Raw genomic sequence first — 20,506 nt, 5'->3', positions numbered from 1 at the left:
AGTAAATACATCTACATATACTGTATACATATATACTGTATATGTCCATATATATATATATATATATATATATATATATATATATATATATATATATATATATATATATATACATAGGTTAATTCACAAGTTGTTTATATTTGCTAGCAATTGTTTTTTTTTACCTGCTGATGTATAGAATGTTGTTAAAATGAAAATGTTAATCCAGGAGCATTTATATACTGCTGAGCTAATTAGTGTAATACATCTTATAATTTTCATTTAAGTAGCCCGCCTTCAGTGATCTTTTTGAGGATGAAGCATATTTTTTCATTAAATCAGTAGCTACCCCTAGTAATAAATTACATTATTTTTTAGAAAACCTTACTTAGTTAGTAATTAGTGAAAATAAAAAATCAGAAAAACAAATGTTTGGAAATACATTGTAATAGATTAACATGGGTTAATTAGCATCTTATGTGAAATTTTAAATATCTAATTTGCACTGAAGCATTTTAACATAGATGATTATAAAGTACATGAATAATGAAAGTTAGTATTTTTTATTAAGCCAGAGAATATTAGTTGCATGTTTTGCACACTGTGCTGGTTTATTGTTTTATTTTTACTTTTACTTCTTGTGAAAACTTGAATATTAGTAAGTCTTTTTCTAGGTATTGTATCAGAAACCATATCATCTTGTTTAGTAATATATTTATTTATTAATTAAAATTTTTTATAAAAAATTATGTGATAAATGTGCTTTTTTATCCATCTTAAAACAATTTCCCTAATGATGCTAGCTTGAACATCACTTTTCCTTGTCTAAAATGGTTCTTAAATGCTACCTCCAACCCTAGCCTTGAATCTACTTCTATAATAATAATACAAGGGGGATGTGGGAATGAAGGGTGGGGGCTGGGAAGAAGTCTAGGGTCCTGTAATAAAACAGTAAATAAGAAGTGCTATAATGCATTTAAAAAGTTTGATGCTCACATCAAATGCAAGTGGGGATTTATTAAAAGTAATGTTTAGGTTAGCCATGCAAACTCATCATTTCACAACACATAAACTTCCCAGCACACTTTGCACACTGGAAATGAGACTGTACTGTGTAATTGTAAACCAGTGTCCCACTATAATGCATTCAAATAGCTTGATTTTCACATTGTATGCAAATACTATGCAATTTGCATCATAACTGCAGTTCAGCTTTAAAGCAGAGCTCCACCTGATTTTAACATAATATCTCAAGCTGATTTAATACATGTCATCATTCAAAAACTGAAGGTTTTTTCTTTTCTACAGTACCTTTTTTTTTCTTGTGATGTTGTCTATTTCCTGTCTATGGTGATCGCAGATATGGGCAGGGATAGTGCAGATATTTTGCAATATACTCTATCCGCACTGTCTCCTGGGAGCTTGTGTCATAGTTCCCAGGAGTCAGTGCGGCGGCCTGGTGCTAGATATCTTTTGTTACTTGCACAGCTCCATTGCCATCACAATGGGGCGGGACTTCCGATGACGCCGCCCGTTGCGATGGCAACCTGAGCTGTTGATGGCGCTCCTATTTACTGTTACTGCACATGCGCGACATCGGGGATACAACGCGCAGTGCATGCTGGTTGATCAGCAGCATTGTATCCCGGAAGAGAACGCATGTGGGCTTCACATGCCCACAGGCAAGATGAGACCCGGCTACAACCGCAATTAAAACTTGATATTAGAATAGAAAACGGACATCTTTAACCCTGAAAACATGCAACAAGTGAGTTATAAGTTATAGTTAAGGTATAAGGACATAATCATTGATGTTGTACCAAAAAAAAAAAAATGTTTAGGGCAGTGGAACCCCACTATGTATGTGACTAAGGCCAGCCACACATGGTTGGATTCTTGGCTGGTTCAATAGGAACCAAGATTCGAACCGTTAATGGCAGGCTGAATGTACCAATTTGATTGATCAATGAACTTGGGTACAACCAGTCTGCAGGACTATCTTTTAGGCTTGGTTCACATTAGTGCAATTTTTGATGTGACTTGAGTTACACAGAATTGCATGATAATGAAAAAAGCATTGTTTTCAATGGTGGTCATTCCAGTCAATGCAGCATGACTGCAATGTGAGTTTGGGTAAGGATCCTGTGCTAATTTGCTGCGATGCAGTCCATAGATCTTAGGATATTTTGGTGCATTTTTTGCTGAAGTATTCCCATAGTATTAGTAGTGACAGTACTCATAGCAGCAGTACTAATAGTATTAATACTACAGATAATTGCTCTGTTAAGACATCCATGATGAAATATGTATCTTGTTAAATCATTGTAGCAAGATCCACACATAAATAAATCAATTATTTAAATTGTATTGTGCACTTATTCTTATGTTTGAGTAGCCATTAAATGCTCTGTGTGGGCTTTGTCAAGAGCAAAGATGGTTTAGAAGTATATAGGCAGTTGTGTGACATCACATTAAACATGTTCTATGGTATTAGTGACTTTCCCCATCTCAAAGCCACCTGTCAGGAGACCAACGGCTGGGGATCGGACAGGCCTGATATACACTTCCTCTAATTATGTCAACTGTGCTGGATACTTGCTAACAGGGCATCCCACACAAATGGAACATCCAATGGCTACCTACCAGCAGGATGACAAACACAAATGGACAAGTAAATGCACAATACAATTGTAATAATTGATTTATGCATCATGCGTGGTTCTTGCTACATTTATTAATTTTAACAGTATACATGATTATGATTGTTTTAACAGTGTTATACTTTATTCAGGATACTCTCTGAATGAATATTATTTATACTACTTTATAGATTAACAGTTTTATAGAAAATGTATGTTAGTTTTTTTTAAACACACTATTCATAAACTAAACAAGAAAGTTACAACATAAGGGACTTTGCTTATGTAAAACGTATTTAGCAGTTTTAGTACAAATTTATAGAAGAAAAAAAAATGTTACCTCCAATTAGCATAATGCAAATGGAGAATATCTTTTCTGCATCTGTATTAGCAGAAACATTTCCAAATCCAACACTAGTCAGGCTGCTGAGTGTAAAATAGAGGGATGCAATGTATGTGCTTCGAATGGTGGGACCACCTTGTGTATTATTGCTATAGAAGGGCGACTCCAGTCTTTTCCCCAATTCATGAAGCCAGCCTGCCGAAACAAATAGAAGCAGGGTAAAAAGCATATTTAATAAAAATGTAAATTCATGACCATAGTCCTATTACATGACTTATTACATACTTGACAAGTTATAGTAGTCATCCCCAGGCAGCAGATTTGAGTGCCAGATAAGACAAACTTATTAGGATACAACAGTTTTTTTCAGTTTTTTTTTCATAGTTTACTGCCACGCTTAGAAGATACCTAACAATAGCACAATGTCACATTTATGTAATGAGTAATTGAAACTTTTATAGCAAGGTACATATTTTAGACTGTTTGCTCTGACCAAATAATAAAGGGCCACAGTTAAATATAATGTATAAAAATAAAATGTAAGACCCTGTCAGATAAGATCCCAAAGGCCACCACAGAAAACCATTATATTTATGCTAAGAATTGCATGTTTGATGTTGGATTTACCCATTGCATGGAGGCCAAACATCCCATAGAAAATACAGGAGCACTTCCAGGCTCAACATACATGTGGAACAAGTGAAGATGTTGGTGTTTCTTCAGTATTTAAAGAATACAGATTACAATTGGACTTAGGCAAGGCTTCAAATACTCATTCTTTATAAGTTATGGTTGTACAAGCATATTTAGAGGTCTATTTATAATTATTTTTAGACAACATTCACACTCAACTTCAACCAAGTTTTTCATTTGCAACTTAAATTTTCACTTTATTTCAACTTATTCACAAGATACATGAAAATTCACTTTGAAAGTCACCATTCTCTACTCCTTTAGTAAATTGGCCCTATTAGTCTTTTGTTAATCGTGAATATTACCAGTGCAATGACACTGGGAATTTGTGAAAATGTACAATGTATACTGTATATGACCACGAAACACGTAGGCAACTCTTTAGTCAAATCTGACTACTGCCACTATGCTTTTATGTAATGTATGGTGGGATTGTATTCCCACCCAATGTATAATTTTTAAACTTTTTGGCATACAAATTTAATTTTTTAGTACATACTTCCTTTACATATTTCCTTTTATATAGAAATCCTATCCCCTTGATAAAAATGTAAACTGATACTTAATTGTCTAACAGTGTTAACAGTGGACAGGCATTGGCGCTTAGAATAAAATTGACTCCACAGGCATATTGTATATATCCAAATCAACATAACATTAATATTTGAAAAACATTTTAATAAATAAAGAAGAATCTCTTGTTTTTGCTCACAGTAAAATGCATGCTTTAAAAGTATACTATAAGATATATCAAAGCAATATAATCCAAAACATGAAGATTCACATATTGCTTTCCACAACTCAGCACCACATTTTTCTATCAATTCAATTGATTAGAGTCAGGCTACTTAATGCACAATAGACAGATAAAAAAAGAGCCATAGGCAGACAGATATTCTATTCATGACACATTAAGGTTCATTTACTAAAAGCAAATAGGGAATTTTCACTTTGCAAAATAATTTTCATTTAGCTTAACCACTTCAATACCAGGCACTTTCACCCCCATCCAGCCCAGGCCAATTTTCAGCTTTCGGCGTTGTCGCATTTTGAATGACAATTGTGTGGCCACACAACACTGTACCCAAACAACATTTTTAACTAGTACAACTAGAGATTTGTTTTGGTGGTGTTTACTCACCACTGGGTTTTTTACTTTTTGCTTTTTTTTTACATTTCTGTTATAAAATTGGTGTGTAGTGCTGAATGATCAATGAATGATTGAACACAGAGAAATTGTTCTTCATAAATTTAGGCCAAAGTGTATTCTCCTACAATTCTTTGGTGATAATAACCCAAATCAGTGTATATTGTTTAGTCTGTGTGAAAGTAATAGAGTCCACAAACTATTGTATATACCTGAAAATTGATTCTGATGGCCTGACGACATTTCTCTTTCTCATTTATTCAGGCCCAAAAACATTAGGACAGTACACATACCATATACAAATTATCCCTTTTTGGAAAATAGACAGTTCAAGGTATTTATTAAGAGGAATGGCGAGTTTTTTGAAGTTGTAACTTTTTGTCAAAATTTTTTTGGAAAATTAAGACTTTTAAAAAAAATAGTTTCGCTCCCTGATTCCAAACATTTCAGATGTTAAATTCCATCTTAATCTAGTTCTGCCTTAAAAAAAAATACCCTTACAAATTATACAAACGCCTGGAAGCCTTGGTTGAGTTTCCATGTCTGAACGAGAGGTATACATACTCCTATGTAAAGTCATAACTATCAATGTTATTTCTTGTTCTTTAATTGCATACGTCTGGTGTGGTGGTGATCAGGAACACTGAATATGACAGTACAAAAAAAAAAACACGCTGTGACCAGAGCAATATAATGTTACCATAGTAACATTATACTACTCTGGGAAAGTGATCAGAGTTTTCATTTTTTTTACACATTAAGATTGCTTATAGCAGTGCATTACATTACTATAAGCAAGCATTTTATTGAATGAAACTGATTCATTTAGTTTGTTTTGTTTAGATTAGATGTGATTGACCAGAGGTAATCACATAGTACAGATGGGCTATGGTTGGCCCTGTCTATACCATGTGATCTTACAAACCAATCACAGCTAGCAACACAATTGTACACAATTAATGCATGAAAGGAAGCCACTCATTGTTTACAACTGTCTGGGTGACCTGCAGTGATTGGTCACAGGAGTCACATGGTATTGGCAGCGAACTGGTACACTAATCATTCATTGGCTGTGTCTGGTGGACGCAAACAGTGATAGATCATGCCACTGTGCGGCTATGCATAGGGCGGGATCAAGGAGAATGTCATATGACATCCACCTGGATCAATAAGATGCCTGCCCAGCCATCATCTTGTTATAGGCTGGGCGGCAATGAGGTGAAGCTCTGCTGAATTCCATCCATAATTTTCACCGCATTCACTAAGTCAAGGTAAAATTCCTTTGTTTGCCTTACTTAATCAAGACTTGCCATGATTTTAGCTAATGCAGCACATTAACAGTAAAATAATTGTTCAGTGTTCTTCATATAAATGATTTTAGGGTAATATAGAAGGTCTTAGAGAATCTCACATACAGTAAAACATTCAAATCACTGTAAGTTATTTGGAAATCCCCAGAGCTTTACTGGGTCATTTTGAATTGGGACCTGAAAGAATTTAGCTCTGTCATTTCAAAAACATTATTTCTAATTTTGATGACTGGCAAAGGATCACTGGATTGGCGTAATGCCAATGTAGTGCCTATATTGAAAAAGGGGTCAAAGTCTTTACCAGGTAAGTATAGACCTGTTAGTTTAACTTTTATAGTTGGTAAGAGTTTAATAAAAGATTTCATAGATGAGATTTTGCTAGAAAAAAAAACATGTATGCAATAGTCAGCATGGATTCATGAAAGATAGAAGTTGTCAAACAAATATGATTTATTTTTATGAGGAGATGAGCAAAACCTTAGACAAAGGTGTGGCTGTGGACATAGTATACTTAGATTTTGCAAAATCATTGGACATAGTTCCCTACACATGGCTAATGACACATGGCTAATGTGCAAGGTAAAGTCTACAGACTTGGAAAAATCAGTTTGTAAATGCATAGAAAACTGTCTAAAAGACCGTATTACTGAAAGTATTGGTTAATGATTCATACTCTGTATGGTCTAAGGTTATTAGTGGTGTACCCCAACTTATGCAATGGAATAACATCCTTACGGGATGTCTCCAACTTACAAGATGACCTCAATGCATTGGGAAACTGTGTGGCAAATTAGGTTTAATGTAGTTAAATGTAAAGCTATGCATTTGGAGGCTAAAAATATTCATGCATCATACATACTAGAGGGAGTACAGCTGGGGAAATCAATGGTGGAGAAGGAGATGGGTGTTCTGGTAGATTATAAGCTTAAAGTTGATGTAAACCCTCACATATACCCAGTGAAGTGAAGAGCCTCAGATGATACACAGGGATGAAACAAATCTCCCAACATAGGTTTTACTTGTATATCTGCTCTCTTCATCTTTATATGTTCTTTAGAAAGTTCAGATCGTGTTAGGAGATTTTCTCTTCCTGGTTAGCACTGCAGTGAAGCCTGGGCATACAGCCAAGACAGCTGATTGGAGGAAAGGCACACACTACTTCTCCTCATAGGTAGATACTTTCAGATCTGTTATTTGAATCATTCAGCACTCTGCCAATCTATTTATGGAATCCTCCCCAACACAAAACTCAGGCTGCTTTTATCACATGTGTTAGAAGTTGTCAGGCTGATAACAGAAGAATGGGGCAGGAGACAGCTACGGGACATTTGAAGAGAGATAAGAAAACACTGCAGCTATTTGTGTCCAGCTCAAATTTCATGAATCAGGTTTACATCCAAATTAATAATAGCATGCAATGCCAAGCCGCAGTTTCCAAAGCTAACAAAATCCTTTCTTGTATTAATCACTTACGGACCACCTGCCATCATTATACGGTGGTACTTTGAAGAGGAATATCATTGTTATGGCAGCAGATAGCTGCCATAACCCTATTATTCTCTTCTTCAGTAGACAGTCCGCTTTCAGATAAAAGTGATCTCTGCGGCATATTCACTGCGAGATCTCTTTTATTGAGGACGGGAGAGGGCCCCCCCATCGTGCTCCGGTGCCCTGTCATGCTTTTTTTCTATTACAAAGGATGTTTACATTCCTTGTAATAGGAATAAACGTGATCATTTTTTTAAAAGAACAGTGTAAAAAATAAAAGGTAAAATAAGTAAGAAAAAAATCTAAACATTTTTTAAACGCGCCCCATCCCACTGAGCTTGTGTGCAGAAGCGAACACAAACGTGAGTAGCGCCCGCATATGAAAACAATGTTCAAGCCAAACATGTGAGGAATCACCGCGATCATTAGAGCGAGAGCAATAATTCTAACCCTAGACCTCCTCTCTAATTAAAAAAATGCAACCTGTACAATTTTTGTAAATGTCGCATATGGAGATTTTTAAGGATAAAAGTCTCCATTCCATGAGCGGACGCAATTTTGAAGAGTGACATGTTGGATATCAATTTACTCAATGTAACATCATCTTTCACAATTTACTGTTGTCTTATTTTTTTATTTAAAAAAGTGTATTTTTTACAAGTACGGTGTGTTGCAATGAACGCCATTTTATTCTCTAGGGTGTTAGAAAAATATAATTAAAAAGAAAAACACTGCGCTGTGATTTGATATAAGTGAAGAATGGCCACAATAGCCAGAAGAGCAGCCAACACCAGAAACAAACAAAGTTCAACAAATAGGATAATAAAAACAGTGTAGCGCTTCAATGATAGTGAACGTGATCAACATAAAAAACAATAATATGTCAAAAATCACATAAATATAAATGCCTAGAGAAAAGTCCAACATTGGGCGCTCATTCCACTATGTAGCTGGCATGGGGGTGACCGAACCGTCACAGAGAAAGAAGGTAAAACACTAGGCGAATGTATTCATATGGATCTGCTTGACTGTAAACATCAGTAAAGAGTGGATAAATACTTCTTACCGGAACAGTTGGACTCACGCAGTCATATGACGGTTGAGTCTAGAAAGCTTGAGGTCACAATCTGGGACCAAGGGGTATAAGGAGGGAGATCCGTTGAGCTGGTGGTGGAGCTCCAGGCGGTTGTAGGCCCAATAGTGGATCTTTACAGATGGAACATCAAGGTAGTCAAACTCAGACGCAGCCTGTTGTACCAATACTCCAATCTCCCCCGAATGGGGAGGGAAGTGATGTGAAGGTTTAAACCAAAGGAACAGAAAAAATGAAAAAGAGAAAAAGGCTCCACATGGTGCGGGTCAAACGATATAAAAAAGTTGATTTATTGAAGTCAAAAGGTAATTAATGACTTGGTGATCACATAAAAAATATAAAATGAAATTAAAAGCAATGTGGGGTGCCAACAATTGGCACCCCACATTGCTTTTAATTTCATTTTATATTTTTTATGTGATCACCAAGTCATTAATTACCTTTTGACTTCAATAAATCAACTTTTTTATATCGTTTGACCCGCACCATGTGGAGCCTTTTTCTCTTTTTCATTTTTTCTGTTCCTTTGGTTTAAACCTTCACATCACTTCCCTCCCCATTCGGGGGAGATTGGAGTATTGGTACAACAGGCTGCGTCTGAGTTTGACTACCTTGATGTTCCATCTGTAAAGATCCACTATTGGGCCTACAACCGCCTGGAGCTCCACCACCAGCTCAACGGATCTCCCTCCTTATACCCCTTGGTCCCAGATTGTGACCTCAAGCTTTCTAGACTCAACCGTCATATGACTGCGTGAGTCCAACTGTTCCGGTAAGAAGTATTTATCCACTCTTTACTGATGTTTACAGTCAAGCAGATCCATATGAATACATTCGCCTAGTGTTTTACCTTCTTTCTCTGTGACGGTTCGGTCACCCCCATGCCAGCTACATAGTGGAATGAGCGCCCAATGTTGGACTTTTCTCTAGGCATTTATATTTATGTGATTTTTGACATATTATTGTTTTTTATGTTGATCACGTTCACTATCATTGAAGCGCTACACTGTTTTTATTATCCTGTTAGAAAAATATATATATAATCTTTGGTGGTTCTAAGAAAAAAAACATAAATTATCAATTTAGTGAACATGGTGTAGAGTTATTCACTATAAGGTCATCACAGAAGACAAGGGGACACTCTTTATGTCTGGAAGAAAAAAAGATTTCATCTCCAAATGTGGAAAGACTTCTTCATAGTAGAAGTTGTGAAAATGTGAAATAGACTCCCTCGAGAGCTGGTTCTGGCCAGCTCAGTAGATTGTTTTAGGAAAAGTCTAGATTTATTCCTAAATGCACATACTATAACTGGATACTAATATTTGTAGGTTAAACTGATCCAGGGAATATCCAATTGCCTCTCGGGAGATCAGGAAGTTTTTTTTTTGCCTTTCTCTGGATTAACTGTGGCTATTGGATAGTGTATATGGAGATTTTCTATTTGTGTGTGTTTTTTTTCTTTGCTGGTTGAACTGGATGGACTTTTATCTTTTTTTAACCTTCTTCAACGTGTTTTGAAAGTCCAAAAATGCAGGAAGGTTGGTTCAAACAACAATTATCAAGTCTGACAATTATAAGCACTTATTACCACACCTCTTCACAGCCTGATTGAGGCAAGTAAAACAATGATTGAAATAAACCCATTGCTTGAATTTATTGAGGCTGTGCAAAGAAAATCACATAATACACCAATGTGAATGGAAGAGTTCAAACAAATAGAATAATGCAAGCAAAATATATCATTTGTTTTGTTTACATCTACATCTGAAGAATTTCTGGGCTCATTATATTCTTCAGTCAATTAAATGACCTTTAAGTTAGCTATCAATTGTTTTCTCATATATTACAAGTAACTTATTTTAGGAACTCTGTGTTTTAAAAACTGCCAGTTGTACATAACATGTATTCCAAAAATGTACACAGTTAATTGATGAATGGCCTTAGTATGAAGGCAGAATGTTTCATGAACCATATTTAGTCATGGAATAGTAGAAAGAGGAGGGCCACACTATTCTTATAGCTCCAAAAAGATATATTGGTCACAGCTTTTTCAAAACCGCCAATACATTTCAGGGGGGTCTACAAAACTCCCTTTCATCAGTAATTTACAACTTTGCATGTAGTTTAAGTCTGGAGAGAGGATTAAGATCATGAAATTAAGACTATGATGGCTGTCCAGGTTGCAGTTCTTAAAAGACTCAAGGAACAGTATAATAAAATGTGGATAAAATTTGTGTAATTTAAGAATAAACTTATTAAATGTATATAAAATCCATAAACAAAAAACAAGATAAAAAATATATAAAAATTTACAAAAAAGGAAACATTGTATAAAATGATCCTTAAGTTAATTCAGTTACAATTTTAATAGAACTGGCAATGTAGGTAATCCAAAATTTATCATTAAAACAAGTGCACATAATAAAATATTAATTAGCATTTTATAGCATAATTACTTGTGGGCAATTGAAAGTAAGCATTTATTGCTCTCCAGCTTCCTAATACATTACACATAAAAACAGCTCTATACATAATATCTCAGCACTTTTAAGCATTTGACAATGTATGAAATTAAGATAATCAATCACAACAGATAACTGAGTTTCTATACATTGGAAAGGTTTGGGCAGCTTCCAGTTGTTCTCATCTAACAGTGCAGGCTTGTACTGGAGATATAGTTTACATTCTGTTTATGTTAGGAACTCATAATGAATGATACCTTTAACCAGAGTCTTTCCAAACTTCCAAAAGCTCAAAAATAATAAGACTCCAAGGCAAAGTATTTTCCCTGATTATGATATGAAAAATCCACATTAAATGTCCACACTTTGTCACCAAAAAGCTCACAAAACCACAAGACAGTCAAAAAATTATACACAAACAAGGGAAGCAAATAAATAGGAAAGGAGTTAAGTTATAGACTTTTTAAAAGGAGAGCCACTTTTAAGTATGAGATAAAGAGATTAATTTGACTTGTAATCTATTATATCTGTGTTAATATTTTGTGCATTTGATGCCACAATAAGTTTACTTACATTTTGGCTTAATTAGTGTTAGTTAGTATCATAAAAAATGGCCGTTTGCATAAATTGTATTTAGGTGGCATGTAATCATAAAAAAAAAATGGAGGGCCATATTTCCACTGTGCTTTCAGTGTATAAAATATATTTTTTAACTAAAAGGTATGTGGGGCTGTTTACAACTTTTATTGTAACATGTCAGTGGGGCAAATTTCTTTAAATTATACTCAAAAATGAGGATAAAATAATGCACTTACTTTTAGGGCGGAATTTTAGAGCCTTAGTTTCAATGCTGTTTGACACAGTTACAATCCACTTCCCGGACTTATTAGTTTCTTCTTTGTGAATACACCCAGAGAAACAGGAAGGGGAAAAAAATGACAGTAGTGTAATAAGGATCTAGTATTTTTTGAATTTAGTATTTTTGTTTGACATTTTGCTAATTTGTTACATTTTCATGTGTCATTTTATTTATAAGGGATTAAAATATAATTTCTCAATAAAATAATCATTTCAACTTGTGACTTAATATATGCAGCACCAAAGCAAGGTTCTCAATCAAACAAATTGGGGAAAATTCATATACAACTACATATAACTAAGATATTTTTGGTACAAGCTCAAAAATGTTTAGTGTCGCTTGCCTTAAACATTCACAAAAATTTCCATTCTAGACAAACAATGCCCAGATTGTAATGTGATTGGTGTATAGCTGCAGTAGATTTACTAGTGGCATTTGAGTTTGATTGACAAGCTAAGCTGGAAAATGGCAACTTTATGATTTTCACAGAAAAAAAAAGCAAGACAGCCAAAAAACAATGACACAGACAAAAGAATAAAGTTTATTTCAGCAAAAAACACAGCTGTAGTTTCTACCTAGAAAACACTGATACTAATACATTTCACTGTGCAGAGCTTGGGCGGGGGGGGGGTCAAAAGGTTACCACAATCAAATACACTCAGGTGTTACTGAGGCACAGACATAGAATTGGTTTGCAATATCCTGACTATTACATAAGGTTCTATGTATTAGACATATTCATAATATCAAGTATAGAGTGCCAGGATAACAGCATATATGAGTATACAGACAAATCAACCTGCTAGTATACCTTTACATGTAAGTAAGCAATGCTAATGTAAACGAAAGTTACTATCATAAAACTATAAAAAATATATTACATACAGAAACATAACACTTGATAAAATATAAAAACCCACAAAACATAAAATTAATAATAGAACCCCTATCACCAGAAGAACATGGATGAAAAATTCAGAGTCATGATTCATACATTGGAACTAAACAGCATTCAACAAAATGATCATTATCTTGAAAACAATTAGAAGAAGATAATGATGAGGATAGATTAGGGCTTTGAATTAAAGTAATCTTCAAGAGAACGTGAATTTTACTCCTAAGAATGTGTAATTTCCCATTCAAAGTTTATTTATTTGGGGATCCTAGTGTCTATCATAAAAAGCCTATAGCCCTCCCTTTTACTTAGGAGAGAGAAATCATTCCCTCCCCTACAACATACTTGGTCTGGCGGTTTACTAGTCATTTAATGTTGACTGACAGGCCATTTGTGTGTGATTTAATAATATGTAACTCATGTGTCCACATCTATACATGCCTGTTGTATTCAACCACGTACCTGTGTTCTTGTTAGAGAGAAACAAGCTAGGTCATAACGTATTGCTTCTGGTAGGTGTTCTTCTAGAAACAAAACGGACTCCAATATCTAAAGCTTTTCGTAAACCCATATTGCCTTGTAAAATTGGAAAATATCTGTGAACAATGCATTTTATTTATGTATATACTGTAACAGGTTAAAGTGGTTTTAATCCCTTAAACACCACTTTTACCTACAGGTAATCCTATAATAAGACTTACCTGTAGGTACTGGAAATATCGCTTAAACCTGCACGGGTTAGGAGCTATTTACCATATATGCTTGCGCCAACATCATCGGCACATGCTCACTAAATAAAGGGCATGATCGTGCCATTTCTATAGGGCCTGTGCTATTATCGTGGGAGTGATGTCACACTACTCCAGCCAGTCACAGAGCCAGAGTCCATGGCCCCGGAAGGAAGAGAGGTGAAGATAGACGCGGCCACCAGTGGGAACATCGCAGGCTTCGTTTGCAGGTAAGTGGCACATAATGAGCTAATATGCGATGCACACTAGCCCATTATGCTTTTACTTTGCAGGGTAATAAAGAAGAAGTAAGACCCATTAGGGTTTACTTTCTCTTTAAGAAGATAATGGATGTGGGATCTTAATTGGCATGTTTTCTTTTCTTCTTTTTAATTCTTGTGTAGAAGCATCCCTTGTGGGATACTCTTGGCTTTGAAATATGCATTCTTAATAATATAGTACCGTTCAAGAAATTTCTCCTCCATGATTTTAGCCTCACTCCCATAGTCTTCCAAGGTAAAACAATTACAAAGGCCTTGAGTTAAATACAAAAAATTGATTTGGGATGGTTATATTCCTCCTATGACCCTAAGATTGTACTTGTTGTTGTTTGGATATTCAAAGAGAGTGTCTAATGACAACTTCCATTGAACAATGAACAGGAGATCATCAAAATCAAGAGAAGAACCTAATCTGACCTCTAAATCAGCCCTTACATGGAGCAAATTTCTTTCCTGCAGCCACCATTTTATTCTCCCGGTGGGGGGGGTGGGGGGGCATCCATGCCAGGACAAGACAGTGATTATTGCTTGTGGCTATACTAACCACAACAAGTAAAATTCAGCCTGCCCATACATTGTTCGAATCTTGGCTGGTTCCTTCAAATCTTGGCTGGTTCCTTCAAATCTTGGCTGAACCAGCCAAGATTTGAACTGTCTTTGGCCACCCTAACACTGTTTCTCTAACAAGAGCATGGGTATATGATTGAATACAGCAAACATGTTTAAATGCAGATGATTCACAACAACCAGCACTTAAATTCAGCCAATATTATTTTCTTGAATTAAAATGTTAATTAGATCCTGAAATAAAAGTACATATACAGTTGTGCTGGAAAATTTGCATACCCTGGCTGAAATTGTGACATTTTGGCATTAATATTGAAAATATGACTGATCATGCCAAAAAACTGTATTTTTTTTATTTAAGGATAGCAATCACATGAAGTCATTTATTATCACATAATTTTTTGGATCCTTAAATCATAATGAGAACAGAAATCACCCAAATAGCCCTTAGAAAAAGTTTACATACCCTGGAATGTTTGGCCTTGGTACAGACACAGAAGGTTGTGTGGCTTTTAAAATCACACTTAGTGTTTGCGTATAAATAGTCAATGAGTTTGTTAGCTCTCACATGGATGCACTAAGCAGTCTAGACCATGAGCTATGAGTAGGTAGAAAATAACAGTCAGACGACTTGCATAACAAAGTAATGAAACTTTATAAAGATGGAAAAGGAAATAAAAAGATATCCAAAGTCTTGAATATTCCAGACAGTACTGTTCAATCACTTAATGAGAAGTGGAAAATTAGGGGATCTCTTGATGCCAAGCCAAGGTCAGGTAGATCAAGAAAGATTTCAGCCACAACTACCACAGGAACTGTTCAGGATAACAATGAAAAACCCACAGGTAACCTCAGGAGAAATACAGGCTGCTCTGGAAAAAGATGGTTCTGTTGTTTTTAAGAAGCACAATATGATGATACTTGAACAAAGAAGAGCTGCATGGTAAAGTTATCAGAAAGAAGCCTTTACTGTGCAAGTTCCACAAAAAGCCTGGTTACAATATGCAGCTCAACCATGGAGCTCTTTTTTATTAAAGTATCGTTGAATTGTGCTCCTCAAAAACAACCACATTCTCTTTTTGGAGAGCAGCCTGTATTTCCCCTGCAGTTACCTGTGGGGTTTTCTTTGTATCCTGAACAATTCTTCCACCAGTTGTGGTTGCAATCTTTCTTGGTCTACCTGACCTTGGCTTGGTATCAAAAGAGTCCCTAATTTTCCACTTCTTAATAAGTGATTAAACAGTACTGACTAGCATATTCAAGGCTTTGAATATCTTTTTATATAATTTTCCATCTTTGTAAAGTTTCATTACCTTGTTACACAGGTCTTTTAGATGTTATTTTCAACCTTCTCATCCCTCAGTGTCTAGCCTGCTTAGTGCATCCATGTGAGAGCTAACAAACTCATTGACTAGTTATACACAGACACTAATTGTGATTTAAAAAGCCACACATGTGGGAAAATAACCTTTAATTGCCATTTTAAGTTGTGTGTGCCACCTTCTGTTTCTGTACAAAGGCCAAACATTCCAGGGTATGTAAACTTTTTATCAGGACCATTTGGGTGATATCTGTTATCATTATGATTTAAAAAGTATCCAAAAAACAATGTGATAATACATGGCTTCACGTGATTGCTATCCTTAAATAAAAGACAGCTTTTTGGCATGATCCGTAATATTTTTAATATTAATGCCAAAATTTCACAATTTCTGCCACGGTATGCAAACTTTTGAGCACGACTGTATATATGTGTTGTGATGCTTGCCTTTACAGGCACATGAACTTTAGTGGCAGGCTTTCCATTATTTTGCCCAGGTGATTTGATCAGTTTCACTGCCTTAGTGATTACCACAGCTGTTTCATCTGAGGGAAATCCTGAAAACATGGCCTGTTGGGCGCCTTGAGGACTGGAGTTGAGGAACACTGTTTTATGGGAATGTTTCATCCCAAAGGTGTTCTATTGTCCCCCTCCACCAAATGATTTGGACTGGTACACAAAGCAAGGTCCATGAAGACATGGAAGAATGAGTTTGGGGTGGAGGAATTTGCCTGGCCTGACTTCAACCCGAAAAAACACCTTTGGGATGAATTAGAGTGATTGTGAGCCAGGCCTTCTTGTCCACATCAGTGCCTGACCTCACAAATACGCTTCTGGAAGTATGGTCAAACATTCCCATAGACACACTCCTAAACCTTGTGAACAACCTTCCTAGAAGAGATGACGCTGTTATAGCTGCAAAGGATGGGCCAACTCAATATTGAACCCTATGGCCTAAGACTGGGATGCCATTAAAGTTCATGTTGGTGTACAGGCAGGTGTCACAATACTATTGGTAATATAGTATATATATATATATATATCTATTATATATATATATATATATATATATATATATATATATATATATATATATATATATATATACATATATATGAAAAAATGCCTCCTTATATTCTCACCAGAAAACAAAATGAAATAAAGCGTGATTATGAAATTTGTTTGCGTTCTGTCTTGACATTTGATACTGTTCCACATCATGATCTGATGCAAGCGTTGTATAAGCTAGGACTTAACCCCTGGGTGGTTCAGTGGCTATGAAGTTGGCTAAAGGATAGATATCAGAGTGTGGTTGTAAATGGGGCTCACTCAGGACAGAGATCAGTCACCAGTGGCCTACCACAAGGTCTTTCTTTCAGGTACTAGGTCCTGTTTCATTAATTTTTTTACAAGTGTTATAACTAAAGGTTTGTTGGGCAAGATATGTATTTTTGCTGATGATGCAAAGGTGTGCAATAGGGTTGATATCCCTGGAGGTGTCTGTAACATAGAACATGATTTGGCTTTGCTGGAAGATTGGTCAAAGAAGTGGAAACTGCAGTTCAATCTTTCTAAATATAAAACAATGTACTTAGGGAAAAAGAATCCCGTGAGATAGTACAACATTGGGGGTACAGTTTTTGTCAGCACTACAGAGGAAAAAGATTTGAGGGTATTTATTATCAGACGATTGCAAAATGAGCAAACAGTGTAACCAGGCATTGGGAAAAGCAAACAGAATTCTAGGATGTATCACTAGAGGGATCACAAGCAGGAGAAAGGAGGACTTAATTTCCCTTTAGTGAGACCTCATTTAGAATAATGTGTCCAGTTCTGGAGACCTTACTTAGAAAAAGATTTTGATAAGATAGAATGAGTCCAGAGATGGAGAACAAAAAATAAACATATCAAGAGCAACTTCAGGAACCTAATATGTACTGTCTGGAGGAAAGAAGGGAAAGGGGAGACATGATTAAAACCTTTAAATACATCAGATGGTTTAATAAGAGGGCAGTTTTTTTTTAAATGAAACCAAAACCAAAATCAAGAATGCAGGAACATGAACTCATACTAACTGGGGAGAATATAAGGAGGACATTTTTCATATATATATATATATATATATATATATATATATATATATATATATATATACATATATATACATTTATTTCGGCATTTAATTAACATTTTATTTCAAGAGGATCATATTGACTGATTTTAAGGGCTGGTTGTTGTGAAACATCTTGACCTGCCCAGGGGAGCAGTTTGTTTCCAACTGCTGGGAATTTTTCTTCTCCATTTGCATCCCCTAATGACCCGATTATTATTATTCAGAAATGTATAAATACAGACACACTCAATGCTCGAGTAGCACTTATTAAGGTGAGTCACATATTTTATGATCATACACAAATACACAAACGGATCATGTACAAATGGTTTCTCAGTCAGCATTAAAGGTTATGTTCACCGTTATGAAAAAAATAGTAAATGAACATATTTGTGCAGGAAAAAGAGCATTTACTATTTATTTGCAGGAGCCTGTAAAACTTTGCACCTGCAATCAGTGGATTACAGGAAAAATGTTGGGCTCCTACAAATATACTTGTATGTATACATATATGCGAACTGATGCTACGTCTGTGCCTTTAGACAACACCAGAGTGTGTTTGATTGCATTAGCCTGCAGTGTATAAAAATCTCCTCCCTTTTGACAAACCATACCAACCATCTACGACTAAGCCCTGCAGTGAAATTCAGGTGGTCTCTAGGTGAGGATTGTAGCTGTGGTTATCAATGAAATAAACGTTCATTTGTATGTTATTTATGTGTGATTGTCTTGTTCTTTTCTTTGGCATGCTTGGCGTGAGGAGGGCTCCCTTCCAGCCTGCACCCAAGTTCCAGGAGAAAGCTGGAGTGAGTGTCTTAAATGGAGGATACTTACAGTATATGCCATGGAAAAACTCAGCAAAGTTAACATGCTTTAGTCCTTTAGTAAATTGCAAACTATTATTATATAACCAGAGATCACTGATGCCTAGATGGCAAGCAAAACTTAGCAGTGCCAGCATGTGGTAATGCGTAGTTGAATTTAACTCTACAACTAATTTGCATAACTACATTTCATTTAGTATACTGTTTTAATTTAATTTAAAAAACTGCCCTGTGTTTCTTTTTTAAAAGTAGACAAATTATGATTTGTTTAATTAATTTATAACAATTTTTAATAATTTCATTGCATCTGACAACTATTTAATAGAATAGATGGCACTGCAGTACCTACAGCCACACTACAGATCCTATGGCAGCCTGACGGTGGCAGTGTTTATCTGCATGTTGAAGAATTATTTTGCCAATGAAGCCCTCAACGTATGTGTGATCGCTATTTTATAGTTATCACATAATGATCATTAGGGGCCCAAGTTGTTGGTGACAGCCAAAACTGAGAGTCATCAAATGTGCAAAGTGTTCACTTCTGGCTTCTAAAGGGAGAGAGGGTGCATGTATTAAAATATCCCCAGCATGGGACATTATGCTGGGAAAGATTAATAAATAGACTGTTGGGCGGCAGGAGTCAAACTAGGTTTAGGGAAACAGCACCACTCTATTAAAATGTTCATTATTATCTATTTTAAGAAGATATTTATCCTATCTTTGTTCTGAAAGGTGTGTGTACAACTTAAAAATAAATGCCATATCTGAAACTGGTTCCTTTATTAATTGTAAGTATTACAATGTTCATAAACAGATATGGATTAACAACATCACCTGTAACATAAACCAGCAATATAGCGCCACAAAATACCCTGAAAAAAACAGTAATTCCTCAAACAGGAATTAAAAAAAGCTATTGGAAAGGTTGCAGGACTCCTAACTATGACAGTGGTAGAACACTTTCCCTGAGGAAAATTATCATTAGCATTTAAAATACTTAGTGAGCATGGTTGTCACCATGTATTGTGAGCAGCCTTGGGGTTCCATACAAAGTACTGAAAGACATGATGTCCCCTATTCAGTTACAGTTTTTCATGCAATACATTGCTTTAAGCTAGCAAGAGCATAGTGTTTAAATATATATGTGTGCTTTCAGTAAATCCATCCATTAGATTTATCCATCAATCAGTGACATATTAGAAATACCCTTTTTTATGATCCAGTTTTGCCTATGTAGCCAGTTTTGCCTATATAGCCAGTATTTTCAAAACAAATCTAAAATTGCAATGCTAAAGGACAATATATTCAAATTTAAAAGGGCCTTACTACATTGTTTACATACTATAAATTACACATTTGGATACATGATGTACACGATTTGGATTGATTTACTGAAGGTGTAGTTGCCATTTACTTTGCCAAGTTTGAAAATGTAATAATATAACCTCAAATACCTACTCTGTCGGCTCACTGGAATGGTATTGACTGTTGCTTACATACACCCCCTCCCCCTTCTTTTCACCTTCCATTTATACAACCCACTTGCTTTACATTGTTACACTTTTATACCATTAATGTCTTTAACCACTTACCGTCCGGCCATAATATATAAATGACTGGATGGAAGCAGTGCCCATGCGGGTACATGTACCCATACTTCCTCATGCATCTACCACTTGTATGAGATCGCTGGGAGCAAGCATTGGCATGATCTGCGTCCGTTGTTTCCACAGTACACAGTGGGAACACTGATTGCTATACTGG

At 35.6% G+C, this 20,506-nt stretch overlaps 1 protein-coding gene across 4 annotated transcripts in view; it reads right to left on the bottom strand.

Annotated features, from left to right (window-relative positions):
* KCNH8 (potassium voltage-gated channel subfamily H member 8) overlaps positions 1-20,506 on the bottom strand; it is a 780,884-nt gene that overhangs the window by 152,253 nt on the left and 608,125 nt on the right. For 2 of the 4 annotated variants that reach the window (XM_077491398.1, XM_077491400.1), the window contains exons 8-9: positions 11,970-12,050; positions 2,959-3,156 (exon numbers count right to left, since the gene is read on the bottom strand). In XM_077491398.1, the coding sequence (XP_077347524.1) occupies positions 2,959-3,156; positions 11,970-12,050 (279 nt within the window). The remainder of the gene's footprint in view (positions 1-2,958; positions 3,157-11,969; positions 12,051-20,506) is intronic. The other 2 variants (XM_077491399.1, XM_077491401.1) reach the window with 2 other exon arrangements.

This window comes from Lithobates pipiens, unplaced genomic scaffold (assembly GCF_037356315.1).
Source record: "Lithobates pipiens isolate NorthernLeopardFrog02 unplaced genomic scaffold, aLitPip1_a1.2 Scaffold_19, whole genome shotgun sequence".
Lineage (NCBI taxonomy): Eukaryota > Metazoa > Chordata > Amphibia > Anura > Ranidae > Lithobates > Lithobates pipiens.
Note: the sequence above shows the minus strand (reverse complement) of the source record. Positions and strands in the feature narration are given on the sequence as shown.